This window comes from Arvicola amphibius, chromosome 3 (assembly GCF_903992535.2).
Source record: "Arvicola amphibius chromosome 3, mArvAmp1.2, whole genome shotgun sequence".
Classification (NCBI taxonomy): Eukaryota; Metazoa; Chordata; class Mammalia; order Rodentia; family Cricetidae; genus Arvicola; species Arvicola amphibius.
In genome coordinates, this window is record NC_052049.1 from 23,460,783 (window position 1) to 23,478,612 (window position 17,830).

At 41.7% G+C, this 17,830-nt stretch overlaps 1 protein-coding gene across 1 annotated transcript in view; it reads left to right on the top strand.

The window, feature by feature from the left end:
- Ttc23l (tetratricopeptide repeat domain 23 like) overlaps positions 1–17,830 on the top strand; it is a 52,431-nt gene that overhangs the window by 18,774 nt on the left and 15,827 nt on the right. Inside the window, exons 4-8 of the mRNA XM_038323994.1 lie at positions 2,420–2,576; positions 3,632–3,757; positions 6,007–6,184; positions 8,325–8,433; positions 13,424–13,548. Coding sequence (XP_038179922.1) covers positions 2,420–2,576; positions 3,632–3,757; positions 6,007–6,184; positions 8,325–8,433; positions 13,424–13,548 — 695 coding nt within the window. The remainder of the gene's footprint in view (positions 1–2,419; positions 2,577–3,631; positions 3,758–6,006; positions 6,185–8,324; positions 8,434–13,423; positions 13,549–17,830) is intronic.

Here is a 17,830-nt window from a genome sequence, read left to right on the forward strand (position 1 = left end):
ACACACACACATATATATGTTCAGATTTCCCACCTGGCTTTACTCTTCTAAGCCATTGGCTGAAAAGCTTTATTCATCAACCAATAAAAGCAACACTTATACAGAAGGACATCCCACATCAAGTATGTGCCATAAAAATAATTGCTATCAGAAAAACAGGAAACTGTTTGGCTACTCCAGACATACACGGAGCTCTTCCATACTTGGAAAGGTTGGAAAACATTTCTCTAAAGAAGTTGTCTCCCAAGCCCTGAGAGTCAGTTCCCGTTTCCCTAGAAGCGCTCAGGCACTTTTCATTTATGTCATCCATTACAAAGGTCCTGCATTATATATTACTATAAATAGTTATAAGGAAAAAAGAACAGGCTAAACATAGCACTGAAGTGTTGGTCCCAACACATGGTGACATCTTACATGACCACAGGTATATACGCACTCCACCCAGATGGGAAAGGCTACAAAAGCAATACTTTCCCCCTTCAGTGCCTACCTTGAAGTGTGGTGGTTCCAAACCCTGCTCGGTTTCCTTAAGCCCCATTGTACTCAATGTTTTCACTGGAGACACAGGAGTGTAGAGACAGCTGTAAATTAACTGGCAAATGAGCCTGCTGGGAGAGAGTTCCTCTCGGAGATGTCACAGACAGGCAGGCACCAGCACAGGGGCAGGCAGGCCTGGGAAGCTCTGGGGATGCTCAGAGCAGGTTCCTCTGTGGTACTTGCTTTGCTTCCAGTTCACCCATCCAGGAAGGTTATGTTGCTATGGGGATGCTCAGTAACTCTTCAAGACCGAGAGTAGCCCATAAAAATAAGAGGATTTTACTAATGCTAGCCAGGCATAGTCAGGCATAGCGGTGCACACCTCTGTTCCTAGCAGAGGCAAGAGGATCCCTGGGAGACTGTGGTCAGCCTGGTCTACATCATGAGTTCCAGGACAGTCAGAGCTACAAAGTAAGACCCTATCTTGGAAATAAAATTTTTACTAAGTCTATTTCTCCAGGTGTAGGCCTCAGATACCCTGAATTAACAGCCCTAGGGGAAATAACAGTGTTTGGTCACCATTGAAGACCTATTGCTGTTTTAAGTGTGACTCTTGTTTCTCACCTCTGCACTTGTAAGCCAGTAGCTCCTAGAAGCTGAAAGCATGGCCCTGGAATTTGTACAGGGCAGGTTGAGAGCCTCATCAGTCTGTGAACTTAGAACCAAGCCCCCTCTTCACAGAGCCCACTTCTGTCTTCAGCTAAGCTCTTCGGGGACTAGTTGGGTTCAGGATCAGATTCAGAGCCCAGAGCCTTCCAGTGAAGCCTTTGTTCCTTTTATTGTTGCAACTCAATAAGGACTTGCTCATTTAGAACATATGAGGGCTGCGGGTGCCATCGGCTATGAAACCATGCTCGAAGGACAAAGGCAAAGCAGAATAGGAACAAGCCAGTGGTGTGAAGTGAGGATTCAGAGCTCAAAAGGCCTACTTGGCAGGAATGACCATGGTTGCCAGCCCTAGATGCCTGCAGAGAGGGCCGAAAGTGAGCGATGCTTCTAGTTTTCCATAGAGTGGAACAGGGTGGTATCTGGCCCTTTTCTTTTCCCAGGGTCGATGATGAGGCAGTAATCCAACAGGCAGTGTTCTTAAGTCTGCCTTCTACCTCTGTTAAAAGGACAAATAGCTTGGATAAGTTCTTGGGAACACCAATTTTTTTTTTAAGAAAACAAGAGGAAACCCCCGCCAGTTCTGTCTAGCTGGGACTTGGCATTCCCTGCATTTCCCTAGTGAGGAGCCTCACTGCACTTAGAATTGGTGTGTGTGTGTGTGTGTGTGTGTGTGTGTGTGTGTGACCAATTAGTATGACCAGCTTCATCTTGGATTGGACAAAAAGAAACCTCAGATGGAAGTAATTACATTCCTAACCCCTTATATTTATAGAATGTATTTTCCAGAAAGCTGAAAGCTAGCCCCGTATGTCTCCATGTACTTGGTAAGGGGCAGCTTTCATAATGAGTATCATTTGCTACTCGGATGGCAGATGGAGAAGCTTGCAAGTTGAAAAGGTCACATGCATTTGCAACAACATTTTGGAGGGGTTGCTCAGCTCCCGCCCTTCTCAGTTAGGGATTTCTAAACTGAGGTCCACAGGTCAGTGCCAGGGAGGCTGCATAAAGATCATCTGTGGAGTTCAAAATAGCACTTCCTGGGCCTGTTCTTCTAGAGAGTCCAGCTTACTAGGCCTAGGTTAGAAATGGGGGTCTGTGCTGTCTAAACACTCCAAATACTGTGATTCACTAGATTAAGAATCATAACTGACAACCACATTGTCTGCCTTCTGCTCTTTGAGGAATACCTTTACTGGGTCATGCGTTATGTATTGTTTTTTTTTTTTTTCTTGCCATTCCCTAACTTCTTTGACACCTCTCTAACTTTCCTCAGGCCTCCCATTTCAGGCCAAGAAACACGCCGAGTCAGCCAGGGGCACGCTCCTGACCTGGAAGCGAAACATGACCCCAGACAAGGAGAAAAAGGAAATCCTGGGAGCTCTGGTCGTGCTCTACTATACTTTGGGGATCACCTGGCTCCTGCAAAACCGATATCCTTTCTTTCCCAGGTGGATCTGGTGATGAAGGTTATAGGCCACGTGCCAAATGGGAGGGTAGAAAATGGAATTGGCTCTTGTTAAACTGGGATCTAACAGCTAGGTCCTCCGCAAGGTCCATCTAAAAGGGTATGCATGCAGGAGTGCCTAGTGAAGAAGAAAACGCTTAATTTATAGCCAGGGAGGAGATGGGAAAGGAGGAGGAAGGTGCTGGAAACCCACCATGTCCTTCAAGGGCATCTGCCCTGGCTGGATTACACTTTATCAGGCATCCCCCGTCTCCCAGTAGGATCATGCTAGTACGCAAGCTCTTGATACGCAGACTTTTCTGTACACCGGAGAGCAAAGTGATATCAAATGTCTGTCCTCAAAACACATGTGGCTTTGATCTTTGTGTATATTCTCCCCCCTCAGAAGATGACAAAGTAGAGTTTCTGAGTGATTTTGGACATTCTGAGCTCAGAAGGCCCCATCTCTCCCCACCTACCCCCTCCTCTATGCTGGGTCAGTCAGCTTGTAGAGCTGATATGTGGTTTTCTGCTGTTGCAGCCTTAGTGGGCAGAGACTAAAATTCGGGAAATGGAAGGATGTTTGGGAATCAAGGGGATTTTCCTCCCTGCTATTTGCCCCTGGCCCCAAACCTGCTTTTCTTGGATTTTTGAACTGAACCAAAAAGTCCCTTTCAGCATAATTAGTTCCTTTCATTTCCCATTGCTATGAAACAGTTTGGTGAAAATGAGTAACTGTTGTCAGGCAGTCGGTGTCTCTAAAGGAAATTAGTATAAATTATAGTTTCTGTCAGTTCTCGCAGACGCTCGCCATTCCAGACCTGGATTCAGGCAGCCGCCACAGGAAACCCAAGGCCGTGTTCTTTTCCAGAGAACTCTCCCTTCTTGATGACATCCACATGGAGAATAGAGAACACAGTTAAATAAATACCTATTTTCAAATGCTGCTTTGCTTTCCCAGGGGCCCCTTTGGTGACTGATAGACTGCCATCCCTGTATAGTGACCATTAGTGTGCTTGGCATTTCCCTTGACTGCCCCACTGGCAAACAGGCCTATATCCACCTGCAGAAAGCGGACAGAAACATGAAGGAACTGAAAGAGTTAAACAACGGAGGCATTGGTGGAAGCCAAGTCTCGGAGAAAGACCTAACCATTGCTTTGGGCAGGTAAGATCTGGTCATAAAGAGGCAGAAGCTTTTTGTCAGTGAGGTCTGGCTTTCCCCCCTCCCTTGGTCTCTGACCTGATAAAAGGAAGGAAATGTTCAGAGCACATAGCCCAGAGCTCAACGGATAATAGAAGAGGTCATATGTATCAACTGTGAGTTCTGTGAGTTTATGGGACACTGCCATGTTTAATCCTCACAGCCGCCATTGAGGTGGTCAGTAAGACTGTGGTTTCCTCAGAGAGCCCGGAGACCGAGCTGAGGCTGAGCAATTGGTAGCAGGCAGTGGTTCTCACCTGTGGGTTTTGACCCCTTGGGGTTGCAAAACACATCCTGCATTGTCAGATACTTACATTATGATTCCTAACAGTAGCAAAATTACACTTATGAAATAACAGAAACATAATCTTTTGATTGGGGGCCCCAAGCCATGAGGAACTGAGTTGGAGTTGGTAGCATTAGGAGCACTGGGCACTGCGGCTTGAAGGTGACTTCACTAGGACATAGCGGACCTGTGAGCTGAGCTTGCCTCCCTTTGCCCTGCAGTTCCATAACTCTCTTGCGTTTACTTCGGGATTGATTTGTTTTTCTAAGTTGCCTCTTACTTTTGCCATCAAGTGTGGTATCTTAGCAGATAAGGAAAGAACACTTAAGACGACTACCAGAGCTGTGAACGGACATGCGTGCTTAAGGAAAGCGCCGTCCTGTGTAGAGACAAAGCCCATGGGGTGTGTTCCAACCAGAGCAAGACTAGAAACTTCTGGGTTGAGTTAAGGAGCCTCTGAGAATCGAGTATTTAGAAAGGAGAGTGGGCCCATAAGGTTATCAGGAAAAAGAAATGATGGAAGTTTACTGCTCCCCAGATTTTTCAAATACCTTCACATTTAAAAGCTATAAGCACTGGGTACGGGAGGGCAGATGGTTGAATGGTAAGTAAATGAAACACGTGCATCACATCTGCCTCCTCAAAGCAGCCATGACTCTAGAAGTCAAGCAGGACATGGTGGGGGCATGTTGGAATGTTCAGAACAAAATCGGACTATTAACTCAAGTCCATAGGGCCCTGGTTAGAGTCTGGTGAATGTCCCCTGCGGTCCCCAAGCGCAGTACAGTGCTCTGCCTTATGTGTAACAAACCCGTGTTTCCTTTTCTCAATCAATTCTGGTGTTTATTGTGCTCATCCACACCACAGTCTTTGAGTCTGTTTTGTGTGTGTACTGTTAGAATGCTTACTAGGTATAACACATAGCACACCCTGTTCTGAGTGCTTTGGAATTTTATTTCATTCAGGCCTGGCTGTAACCTATGAGGGTAGGTATTCTTAATGGTTTTATTTGACAGATAAGAAAACAAGGCAGAAAAAGATTAACTGAAGGTGACAGAATGAGTTTAAGAACTTGGCTTGTCATGGAAACATCTGAATTTGTAGCTTATTTTCTGCACTGTGCTGCTATATTTGGTTCTAGTAATGCCTTTCTCCATTGAAGGGTAGAGATACTAAGGCTAGATTGTCAAGGTCAAACAACTTGCTAATATTTTCCTCAAAGCTCTTGCTGGGAGCCATTCTTAATATCTGAAGAACAACAGAAATACTTTTGGTCAAGAGAAGCACTTGTCTGGTTGATATAAGAGAGTATTTGTCGGAAAGATTAATTAGATAACCTACCAGTGACCTTTATCCTTCATCCTCATCTTTGTGACAAGATTGGTCTGCCGGAACAGCTAGCTGGCAGGACTTGGCTCTCTTCAGGTGCAAGTCACAAATAGGCAGCCCTGAGTTCCTTTTTATTGAGTCAAACTCAGCTCTGTCGCTTAGGCTGTTCTCAAATTTACATGACCCCTCCAGTTGCTTCATTGTAAGTGTATGTCCAATGTACATTGGCAATCACAAGCTTTTTGCTGAGTCATGAGGGCTGGTGTTTACCCCACCTTCACTGGTATCACAAGATCCACAGCCAGTGTTTATGAATAAATTATCCCATTTTATAAATTTCTGGGTGACATTTTTCCATTTTTATAGGAATTGTATGAAAATCAAATATATTCATGGGTTAGGCAAATGCTGGTAGTTTGTGTGACCTTGTGGGCAAAATTCAGGATAATGGGAGTTTATTTAAAGCAATGCTGGATTTTGAGCCAATCGTCCAGATGATTTGTCGATGAAGACAAATTCTTCTTGGAATTAATTCCTTATGTGTCTGAAAAGGAAGTGACCTCCGTGTGACTTTCCACCTTCTTTCCTTTTCTTGTAGAGCCTCCTTGGCCATGCACAGGATGAACCTAGCTCTGGCATACTTTGAAAAGGCCATTGGCAATGTTATCATTGCCAAGGGTCATGGCACATCAGATCTGATTAGTCTGTATGAAGAAGTCGCTCAGATTGAGCAGCTGAGGAAGAACCATGAGCAGGCCATCCAGTATTTGCAGCAGGTTGGTTCTTTGGCAAGGTGGCCTTGTTTGAGTCCAGGCCCAGTTGCTTCTCATAACAAGGAGATAAGATTGGTTCTTTACTTTAACCCTAACATCTTAAGGGGCAGAATTGCTTCCATGTTGTCTTAGTTAGGGTTTTATTGCTGTGAAGAAACACCATGACCACAGCAATTTTTATAAGGAAAACGTTTAGTTGAGGGGACTCACTTAAGTTTCAGAGGGTCAGTCCATTATCATCAGGCAGGAAGCATGGCAGCATGCAAGAAGACGTGGTGCTGGAGGAATAGCTGAGAGTCCTACATCTTGTAGGTAACAGGAAGTTGACTGAGACTCTGGGAGATATTCTGAGCATAGGAGGCCTTAAAGCCCACCCCCATAGTGATACAGTTCCTCCAACAAGGCTGTACCCACTCTAACAAAGCTATACTTCCTAAGTATCACAACCAATGAGATTATGGGGGCCAATTACATTCAAACTACCACACATGTTAACCTTGACTTTCTCCCAAACATCCGCCTCAAACCTAAAAAACCTGACCAGAGGTCCCTGACTCTAATGAACATATGTGTTCTGTCACCTAATTGGGAAATAACACATCCTCTCCTAGGCCTCTCATCTCTGTCAGTGCTAAGAGGAAACCAAACCTAAGTCCAACATAGGGGCAGCTGAACTTGACTTGAAGAAGACAAAAAAGGGAAGGCTGGTGACCAAAGTTTTGTCCCTGGAATCCATGTGAAAGTGGAAGGAAACAGTAGGTTCCACAGAGTAGCCCTCTGACCTCCACATGGGTATCTACATGTATATTTGCACACACAAACAAATAATAATAGTAACAATAATGAATAATAATTTTTAATGCTTGGCCCATAGAGAGCAGAACTATTAGGAGGTGTGGCCTTGTTGGAGGAAGTGTATCACTGAGGAGGTGGGCTGTGAGGTCTCATATATGCTCAAGCCACACAGAGTGTGATAGATAGTTCACTTCCTGTTGCCTCTGAATCCAGACGTAGAACTCTCAGCTCCTTCTCCAGCACCTGTCTGTCTGCATGCCACCATGTTTCCTGCCGTGACAGTAACGGACAAAACCTCTGAGTTGTAAGCCAGCCCCAGTTAATGTTTTCCATCATAAAAGCTGCTGTCCTCATGGTGTCTGTTCACAGAAAAAGTAATCCTAAAACAGGCCTCTTATGTAAAACTCATGGTATTTTGTTATGTCAGATGCCCTTTAAGTTCATTGCAGCTGATTTTATTTCCAAATTTAAGGTTAAACAAATAAAAGTATATCTTACTTGGAGGTAACTGACAAATATTTGGGGCAAACCAAAACAAAGGAACAAATATTGAACCTGTGATATGAAAACCATTCAAGGCACTTCCATTTAAAATCTGCTTGCACTGTTAAATTCACCTTTCTCTCTTTTAAATAAAATGTGGCAATGCTGTCAGAAATCTGCTTTCGCCACAGATGTATAGACATGTTGGACTTGGTACATGGGAAAAATAGTAGCACAGCCCCACAGTCTTACGTTGAAACCCAGAGAGTTAAGAAAAGGCGTGGAGAACAGTTAGACAGCCCAAGATTATAGACACCAGACAACGGGGAGAAGCATGGGAGGATCTCCTTTGGTGCCAGAGTCACTGCCTGCAGGTAAAGACATGAGTTCTGAATTCAAGGCTCTCTTAAAACTGTGGTCAAGCCAGGCAGTGGTGGTACACATCTTTAATCCCAGCATTCTGGAGGCAGAGGCAAGTGGATCTCTGAGTTCAAGGCCAGCCTGGCCTACAGAGGGAGTTCCAGGACAGCCAGGGCTATACAGAGAAACCCTCTCTCAAAATACATACATACATACATACATACATACATACCAATAAACAGGCAAAAGTCTGATCAAAGTAATAGATATTCAATGCTTATAGCAACACCAAAAACTAAGAGTTAAAAATTATAGATTGCTTTTATTGTGTGCACTTGAGTATGTATTTCAGTTAGCCCACAAAGACTTTTAAAGTAGGTATCATTATTCAACTGAAGTTATATGGCTAACGAGTCCCAGCAGAGATTTGAACTCAGAAGATCTGACCCAGGAGCTTATAGTTAAAGGAGCAGTACTGATCTTGTCATGGTTTTCTTTTTTCCAGGCCTATTCTATCTGTGTTTCTTCATTTTCTGAAGTCAGCCCCCAAACTGCCGAGGCGAGTGCTTTACTGGCTAAAGCTTATGCCATGTCCGGAGAGTCCCAGCACAGAGGTAGGCAGAAGAGGCGACCTTGCGTCTACAGTCACTCCCCAGTAGTGACGCAAACTAATGAATGATCCATATATAAATAAGAGATTATAGGTAGCTATTCACGTAATGGGAAGATAAAGCTGTCACAATTTTGTAAAAATATCAATTCCATAATAACACCTGATAATATCCTCCCAAATTCATTGAGCACCAAAACCAACTATTTTCTATGTCCTGTACTCCCTTAGAATGTCTGCCACACTTAGAGATCTCACGCACACCGTAAGTATGGCTTACCGCGAGACTCGGGAGAAGGGGAAGCAGCAATGCTTCTCTCCTTGCGCTCAGCCTTAACGCCGTTCTTCTGGCTTCTGAGAGGAAATGATGTGGCAGGGAGAAATGGCGTGACATGTACTCAAAGAGAATGTTCTAGGATTTCTAGAGGGAAGCTGAGTGTCTAGTGGATCCTCCAGCAAGACCCCTCTGTCCTGCAAGGTTGTTGGTGCGACACTGGGTGGCGGGGAGATGGATGAACTGGTGGGGGAGGACAGTGCTGGCTTGGGCAGCCTAAAGGATGCCCGCGTCTACCGTGAAGGAACTTGGCTCTGTCTCGGCTCCATAGATGATGGGGTGGGGTCTGCCCTGTCAGAGGAATTTGAGGTTTGTGCAGAATGTAAAATGTCTGTTCCTTCTGCTTGTAAAATTTAATCCATAATGATGCAAACTATTTTCCAACCAGAGAAAGGGGGAGAGGGAGAGAACTGGAGAGAAAATCTGCATGCTATTTTCTCCTCTTGTTTTCCTATGTTACCGAGTATTGTTTTGTAGTTTAAAGGTTTTTTATTTTGTTTTCTCAACATTGAATGTTTATTAAAGATTTCCTAAGTCTGAATTTTCATTGGATAATTTTTTCTTTTTAAAATTTATATATACCCATGGTGTGTGCATTCCATGAATGACAAATTTTCATACTTTACAGTTATAAGAAATTTGATATATTTGTAAAGGTGAGGAATATTTAGCTTTTTATATGATAAAAATTCCAAGAAAATATTTTTCTCGATATTTAATTAAAAATTAATATTTATTTATTCTGTGTGTGTGCCTATGTGTTTATAATTAAATAGGCATGCTGGCATGTATGATTACACGTGTGAACGCCATGGTGCATATGTGAAAATCAAAGGACAATTTGAGGGAGTCAGTTCTTTTCTTTCACCATGGAGATCTGGGGGCTGGATCCAACCTCAGGCTCAGAAACAAGTTCCTTTACCACTGAGTCATCTTGCCAGTCCCCTACATATTTTTAATATTAAAGAAAAGATGTCAAACATGTACACTGGGGAAAGAAACGGGCTCTTCAAACTAAGGTGCCAGCAAAACTGGATTACCACATACATGTAAAAGCTTGGGACTCGATCTAATCTCTTATCCTGTAAGAAAATCAGCTTCAAATGTGATCACCAAACACAGGACGAGGCTTGAAATTCCCCAAGTGATAGAGACATAAGCAGCGGCCACACTTCATTGTTGGTGCAGTAAGCACCTTCTGAGCATGACTGAAGTCACTCAGGAAACAACACCAGCAACTGACAAATGAGATTTCACAAAATTCAACCATTGCACAGCAGAGGAAAATATTGAGGAGGCAGCCTACAGCCCAGGAAGAGATTTCTGCTAGCTCTACATCTAAGTAATATCTAGAATATAAAAAGAGCTAAAACAAACAAACAAACAAAAACAACCCCGAAAAGCCGTCAATAAATGAGATAATGAAATGAGCCAGCAGTTCGTAGGAGACGAGATGCAAATAACCTTGTGGCCTGGTGGTATGGAGGTAGGCGCAGTAGCCTTCCAGTTTGCCGGTTGTGGAATATTTTTTTAAAGTGTGTTACTTTTGTTTGTGCTCTGAAACATTTGTTTAATGATGCAAAGATGTGTTTGATTAAATAAAATTCACCTGTGGTCCAGAGGTTGCATAAGCAGCTAGCTGACAGGAAGTAGTAGGGAGGAGCCAGGTGGAGAAAGGTTTATAAGGAGGGACGAGGAACAGCACGGTGAGGACTTCTTGGGAGACGCGAGGAGGTGAGCTATGTGAGCAGCTTGGTATTCAGCCTCTCTGGGAAGCAGGATTCTGCCTCAACCTTTGAATCTTGCGTTCATTAGTGGGAAAGAGATTTAGATAAGTTCTCTTAGTAGGGAACGGAATTTCCTCAGTCCGCGGCTCGTTTGACCACGCCGCGGAGGGACACTTGCTGACTTGGATAGCTGTGGCTTAAAAGGCAGCAACCGTTACGAAAGTGGACAACAAGGGCCGATAAACCTGAAGTCATAGTCATCATCAGAAACAGTCAGAGAAGAGCACACATAGGCTAAGTTGAGATTCCATCACCCCAGGCAGATTCACAGGAAAGCGGGAGTGCCTAGCCAACCCCCCCACCCCTTTTCCCCGTTAAAGCAGTCAAGTTTGCAAATGTGTATCTACAAGTTTAATTAGCTAAATTAAACTCCAGCTAGATTAAACCTTTATCCATCAAAACTGAAAATAAAAAATTTGTGGATAAGACTTTATAATAAATCTCATTATATATAATGATATATATAATAAATAAATATAATATATAATATAATAAATATCTAAAATAGAACTAAAATTAAACTTAGAGAAAAGACTTTCTAAGCACACATAAACATATACACTTGTATATATACATTGTATATATATATATATAAAGATTGTATAGAGATATACAATGAAAGAAGTTAGAAATTTTCATTACAAAAATATCTAAAACCATGTCTGTCAAGCAAACAAACAAGAAAAAATGATGGTGAGAATGTGGACCAGCAAGGCAGGGGTGGTGCACGCCTTTAATCCCAGCACTCGGGAGGCAGAAGCAGGTGGGTCTCTGTGAGTTGAGGCCACCCTGGTCTACAAGAGCTAGTTCCAGGACAGGCTTCAAAGCTACAGAGAAACCTTGTCTCAAAAAAAACAAAACAGAAAAAAATATCAACAAATCAGAGAATGTGAAGCAAAGCAAACTCTTACACAGGGTCAGTGGGAGTGTAAACAGATACTTGCACATCGGCGTTTATTTTAGCACTATTCATAACAGTTACAATTATGAAACAGCCTAGGTGTCCATTGACAGGAATGGATAAAATGCACACACAGTGAAATGTTTTCATAAAAAAGAATGAGTCTTAAATAACCAGTTAAACTACACCACAGAGCAAATGGCCTTAACAGATACCCACAAATATACTAATAGACATTCTTTGCAGCAAGCAATTTAACCTCCTATAAAAACAAACCACATCCTAGGACACAAGTCAAGCCCCACCATACTTTCTTGGATCTATCTGATCATATCTCACCCAAACTAGGAAGAAAAAAAAAAGCAAGAAAAGCAGAAATACATGGAGGATGAACATTGAGTATATCGGGAAAGAATTAAAACGAATTTCAGGAATCGAATGAAAAGTGAAAGTACAAATGACCAGAATCTTTGCAATGCACCAAAGGCAGGTGCAGGAGAAACATTTGTACTCAAGGGTCCTTACATCTAAAACCTGAAACTGGGTGAGGTAGCACATGTCAGCACTGGAGGAAGCAGAGGCAGATGGATCTTACTGACTTTGAGGCCAGCCTGGTCTACATAGTAAGTTTTTGGACATCCAGGACTATGTAGAGAGACCCTGTCTCTAGTTAATATCAATTAATTAAAGACAAACTCTGAGTACTTTCAAATAATATAATGCTGTCCTTCAAAGTCTTATAAGAACCAGAACAATCCGAACTAAAATCTGTAGATGGTAAGAAATAATACATATTAGAGCAGAAATTAATAAAATTGACATAAAAAGAACAATATGAAGAATCAATCAGAGGATTAGTTCTATGAAAACCAAACAAGATTTAAAAAAAACCCTAATCCAACTAAGCAAAAGAAAGAGGAGGGCCAGATTAATAGCACTGAAGATGAGAAGGGAAAAGTTAGTACAGAGTTCAATGAAATTTGGACAATTCCTAGGAAATACTTTGAAAACCTACATTAGAAAATAACAAAAACACATCAAAAACCCTAGAAAATCCAGAAGAAATGAACAAATTCCTAGGTACATATGTCTTATCAAAATTAAGTTAAGAGGACATATAAACTACTTAGGAAGTTTATAATAAAAAATTGAAGAATAATAAAAAGTTTCCAAAGTGTCCAACAAAGAAAAGCCCAGGACAGGACTGGATGGATTCACTGCTGGTAACGAACACCAAAGCTTCTCAACTGTTACAGAAAATGGAAACATTTGAACACTGCCAAGTTCATGAATGAAGCCAGTATTATCCTGATCCCAAATCTAAATAAGTTTACAACAACCAAAAGGAAAACTACAATTTCCATGATGAATACAGACACAAAAATTTTCAGTAGAATTATTGTAAATCTACTTCAAGGATACATTAAGATTAGGTCAGTTTGAGTCCAGAGAAAAAAGGTTTAATCAAGATATGTAACTGCTATATGGTAAATAAAATACAGTATAAATAGAACACAGAAATCACATGATCATCTCAACCAGTGCAGAATAAAACCATAAAAAAATTCAGTGTTAGACAATTATCACATGTACTCACTCATAAGTGGTTTTTTTTTTTTTTCTTGGTTTTTCGAGACAGGGTTTCTCTGGTGCCTGTCCTGGAACTAGCTCTTGTAGACCAGGCTGGTCTCGAACTCACAGAGATCCGCCTGCCTCTGCCTCCCGAGTGCTGGGATTAAAGGCGTGCGCCACCACCGCCCTTCCCCCCTCTTGGAATCCATATGTGTATTTCATCATGAGCCTATCGTCTGACTCTGATCCTGTCTTGATCTTTTTGAAGGGTTTTGTGAAACCTGAGGTAGGAGCAGGCACAGACTTTAAGCATGATGATGCCAAAGGGACCCAAGCTGATAACAGACATTTACTTAGGCTTGGAATTTGCTTTAATAATGCTCTCTGTTTTTTTATTCAGATGCCGTTGAGATATATTTCATAAGGAGTATTAGTGCATATCAGATACTGGGCTCTGACAACTATGAGAGTCTCACCACCATTGAAGACTTTTGTACATGGCTCCTCCAAAATGGCGAAAACCATGTAAGGTTACCAAGTCATAAACATGACTTCTGTTTTGTTTCTTAGATATAGATAAATGCCCTTTTTTTTTTTTTTGGTCTCACAGTTCAGAAACTAGAGTTCACACAAGTGTCAGATAAAACTGGTGTCACACACAGGACTGCTGCGGCTTATGATATTGATAAAATGGTTTGCTTTTGTTGTCATACATGAAGTCCTTCAAATCCAGTACATTTCAAGCTCTACCTAGCCACTACCTTTGGATCTAACTGCTGGTTTCTTTCTTTTTTTTTTTTCATGGTTGTGTTTCCCTTTCAGTCTGACCTTCATCGCTTACTAGATGCAACCTCATCTTCGCATTTAACTCCTATAAAGTGAGGTGCTGTCTCAGTTATGAGTTCTAGAGCTGAGATGGAACACCGAGTCCATATACAACATTGGGAAGGAAAGGACTTATTTCAGCTCACAGTTCGGATCCCAGGCCATCACTGAGGGAAGTTAGGGCAGAAACCTATGTAGGACAGACTTGGAGCTGATGCAGAGGCCATGGAGGAGTACTGCTTACTGGTTTGTTCCCCATGGCTTGTTCAGCCTTTCTTACACCCAAGACCACTGGACCAGGGGTGGTACCACCCACAATGGACTGGGCCTTCCCCCATCAATCCCTAATAAAATAACCCACAGCTGATGTACACATGTATTTTTCTCAGTTGAAATTCCCTCCTCTCTAACTTGTGTCCAGTTAACATTAAAAATAACCAGCACAGATACTGACATTTTTATTTAATGACCTCATTAGTCTAAGTCATTTGCTTAGGAAGTTATAACCTAAGCTCTATGTATTTGAATACAGTGAAGAACTTTTTGTGTTATGAAATTCTATATCACTCTGAGTTGACCAAATCAATCTTATACTTCCTCAAAAAAGTACACTTGGGACACTTGGAGAGATTTGACATGATCTCCTCTGCCATATAACTAGTTTAAAAATGAATTTATAAGGATAGGATTAAGAATTTATTTCTTTTCATTAAAAAAGCTTCCTTTATGCCACATATAAGTATTTTTACAACTAATGATGTTTTTATTAACTAGTATTTGTAAAAATGAAAGAAACATAGTTAGTGACTGTGACATTTTCTAATGGCTCAGAAGGTTAATTTTGAACCTCAGTGCCATAGAATAATCTCAGGTTTATAATTTTACTTTTAAAGATGAGTTTTTCAGCCTTTAATAGCTTTTTCTTTTTAATTTTCATAACAGTCTTATTTTACACACCAATCCCAGTTCCCTCTCCTTCCAGTCCTGCTGCTACTCCCACCTTCTCCACACCACACACCCCATCCACTCCTCAGAGAGGGTGAGGCCTTATGCTGCCTAGCTATTGGCCATTCAGCTTTTTATTAGACCAATCAGGTGCCTTAGGCAGGCAAGGTGAAACAAATGCAACACATCTTTACATAGTTAAACGGATGCAGCATAAACAAATATAACACATCTTTGCCCATATCCCACAACAATCTTGTTCATAATAAAATTGCTTCCTGTCCTCCTCTTCTAAAAGCATGTGCTCTCTAGAATAACGAGCTCTTGGAAACAGACGAAAAAGGCCTCGAGTGCAAGTGAGTTCTAATCTGCTGTAAAGCGGGACTGTGGAGCAAAGGCTCTGCCAGCTAGAGAGGAAGCTCCCTGAGGGCAGGAACTGTTGTCTACTCTGTTCACTGCTCTGCACCCAGTGTGTCAAACACTACCTAGCACATAGTAGGTGCTCAACAACTGTTTCATGAGGTTGCTTATGTGTAATTTCATTGCACATCTTCTGCTTTGAAAAGGAGTTCTTTAGCCTTCTTCCAAGCCAGGTGTGCGTTATAGGCTCCTTGTAGAGTCCCAGAATAGAAGTGCATGTGACTTGGTCACATGTTCAACAGACTGAAAGAGAAGGAAATTTCCACAACCTAAGAAAGGCCACAGATGAAAAGCCCATGCTGGTATCAGAGTCTGTGGGGGGAAACTGGAAGTTTTTCCTCTGAGTGTTAGAGAGTAGGGACAGGACAAGAAGGTCCATTCTCAACACTTCCTTTTAACATTGTGCTGAAAGTACCAGCCAAAGTGAGTAGTCTGGAAAAAGAAACCAACAGTATTCAAATTAGAAAAGGAGGCTGAATTATCTCTTCAGAATGATGAAGTGTTACCTGAAAGTCCTAAAGCGCTCTCTCTCTCTCTCTCTCTGTCTCTCTCTCTTTCTCTCTCTCTCTCTCTCTCTCTCCACACACACACACACCTAGTAAGTTCAACAAATTTAGAAAGGTAAAAGAAACACAAGAATACCTTTTGTATCTGTGCACTGTTAATGAAAAATCTGAAAAGTAAAGAAAATAATCCCATTTACATGAGTATAAAAAAGAGGACATACTTAGAAATAAATTTACTTAGGTAGGTAGTTAGTTTTGAATACTGAGTAAAATAAACAGAGACATCTTTCAACTATATCTACACTTTCTTATTCTGAAAAATTCAAAAGCATAGAGTTTTGAGATTCCTGAACTTTTGGCATTGTTTGCTGAAAAGTAGTAGTTGTTATCCTTAAATATGTATCATTCAACAACCTCTAAGACTTGGGGAGCATTACAAGCTTTGCAAGAGAGGAAATAGAAAGATTGTAAGAGCCAGAGGACCAAGAGGACTGCTGTGAGGTGTTTTCTCTGGTCAGAACATGCAAGCTGCACCCTTGAGCTCCCAACAATAAAACCCGCACAAGACCATACCAGTGGATGTACTAACCAAGGGGAAACTTCACAAGGTGCCTGCCCAGATGGAGACCTACAGGCAGTCGGTGACTGAAGAGGGAGGAAAATCCAAATTTTCTTCAGGGGTGAACCCCCTAATATGTTGTCAAGCCTACATGGTGAACTCTAAGCCCGTGTACATATGGAAGATGTCATGAACTTGAGGAGGGAATGTGTGTGAGAGAGGGGCTGTGTGGAAGAAGCTGGGGAAAATGAAGGGTAGAAATGAAGTAAATACAGCATACTCATGTTTGAAATTCTTAAAACTATTAAGATATTAAAATATGTAAACTGTTTGGTTCAATACAGCACATAAAAATGATGATTGTATGTTCAACTTAGTACTAAAGAAATGTTCTGTTTATACATTCGAAAATGGGTAATTAGACAGTGCCATACATAGTTCATGCGAGTACAGCAGGAACTGAATAACTAAGCCTCTTCACTCTTTCTAAATAATGCGTGTTTAGAAGTAGATATGCCTAGAATATATAAAGAAAGGCAAACACTAGACACACGGGGGGGGGGGGGGTGAAAGAAAACTACACAATGAGCTCTCTAAAAAAGTACAGATACCCAATAAATGTGTATTAAAGTGGCTAATGTCTGTAGCCATCAGAGAAATGCAAATTAAAGCCTCATTGAAATTCCATCTCACCTGAGTGAGAACAGCTAGAAAATCAAGAAAAGAAATTTCTAGAAATCAAGAGAACAGGTGGCGGCAAATGCTGGCAGTGATATGTTGAAGGAGGAATCGTTGCCTCCTGTTGGTAGAAATCAGTGTAGCGGCATCTCAGAAATGTAAAGCTAAAACTGCCGCACGACCCAGCCGTATGCTCAGAAGCGGTCTACCTGTCCTCCCACAGAGACACTTGCATATCTGCCTTCATTGCTGTTTGTTTCACAATAGCAAGGATGTGCGATCAGCCTGAATATCCACTGAGTATGGATGGATGTGTGGTACAGTGAGATTTAATCAGTGGGTAAAGAAAGATGTTGGGAGGCAGAAACAGGCGGATCTCTGTGAGTTCAAGTTCAGCCTGGTCTACAAAGTGAGGTCCTGGACAGTCAAGGCTACAAAGAGAAATGCTGTCTAGAAGAGAGAGAGAGAGAGAGAGAGAGAGAGAGAGAGAGAGAGAGAGAGAGGAGAGAGAGGGGGAAGAAAGAAAAGAAATGAAGTCAAGGTGCGACGGATCGACGATAAAGCAATACAAAATCAATCACAAGAAAGACAGACCGAAATGCACAGAAGCAAGAAAGACAATGAAGAAAAGAAAAAAAGAAAGGAAAGACGAAGAAAAGAAAGGCATTTTCTGAAAGAGGTGGAAATGGAAGTGTTGTAGTATGAGGACAGCGTTTCTCAAACTGTGGGTCTTGATCCCTTTTGGGATTGAACAACCCTTCCACAGGGTTTACCTAAGACCACCAGAAAGCATAAATATTTACATTACAATTCATAGCAGTACACAATTATAGTTAGGAAGTAGCAATGAAAGTAATTTTATGGCTTGGGGGTC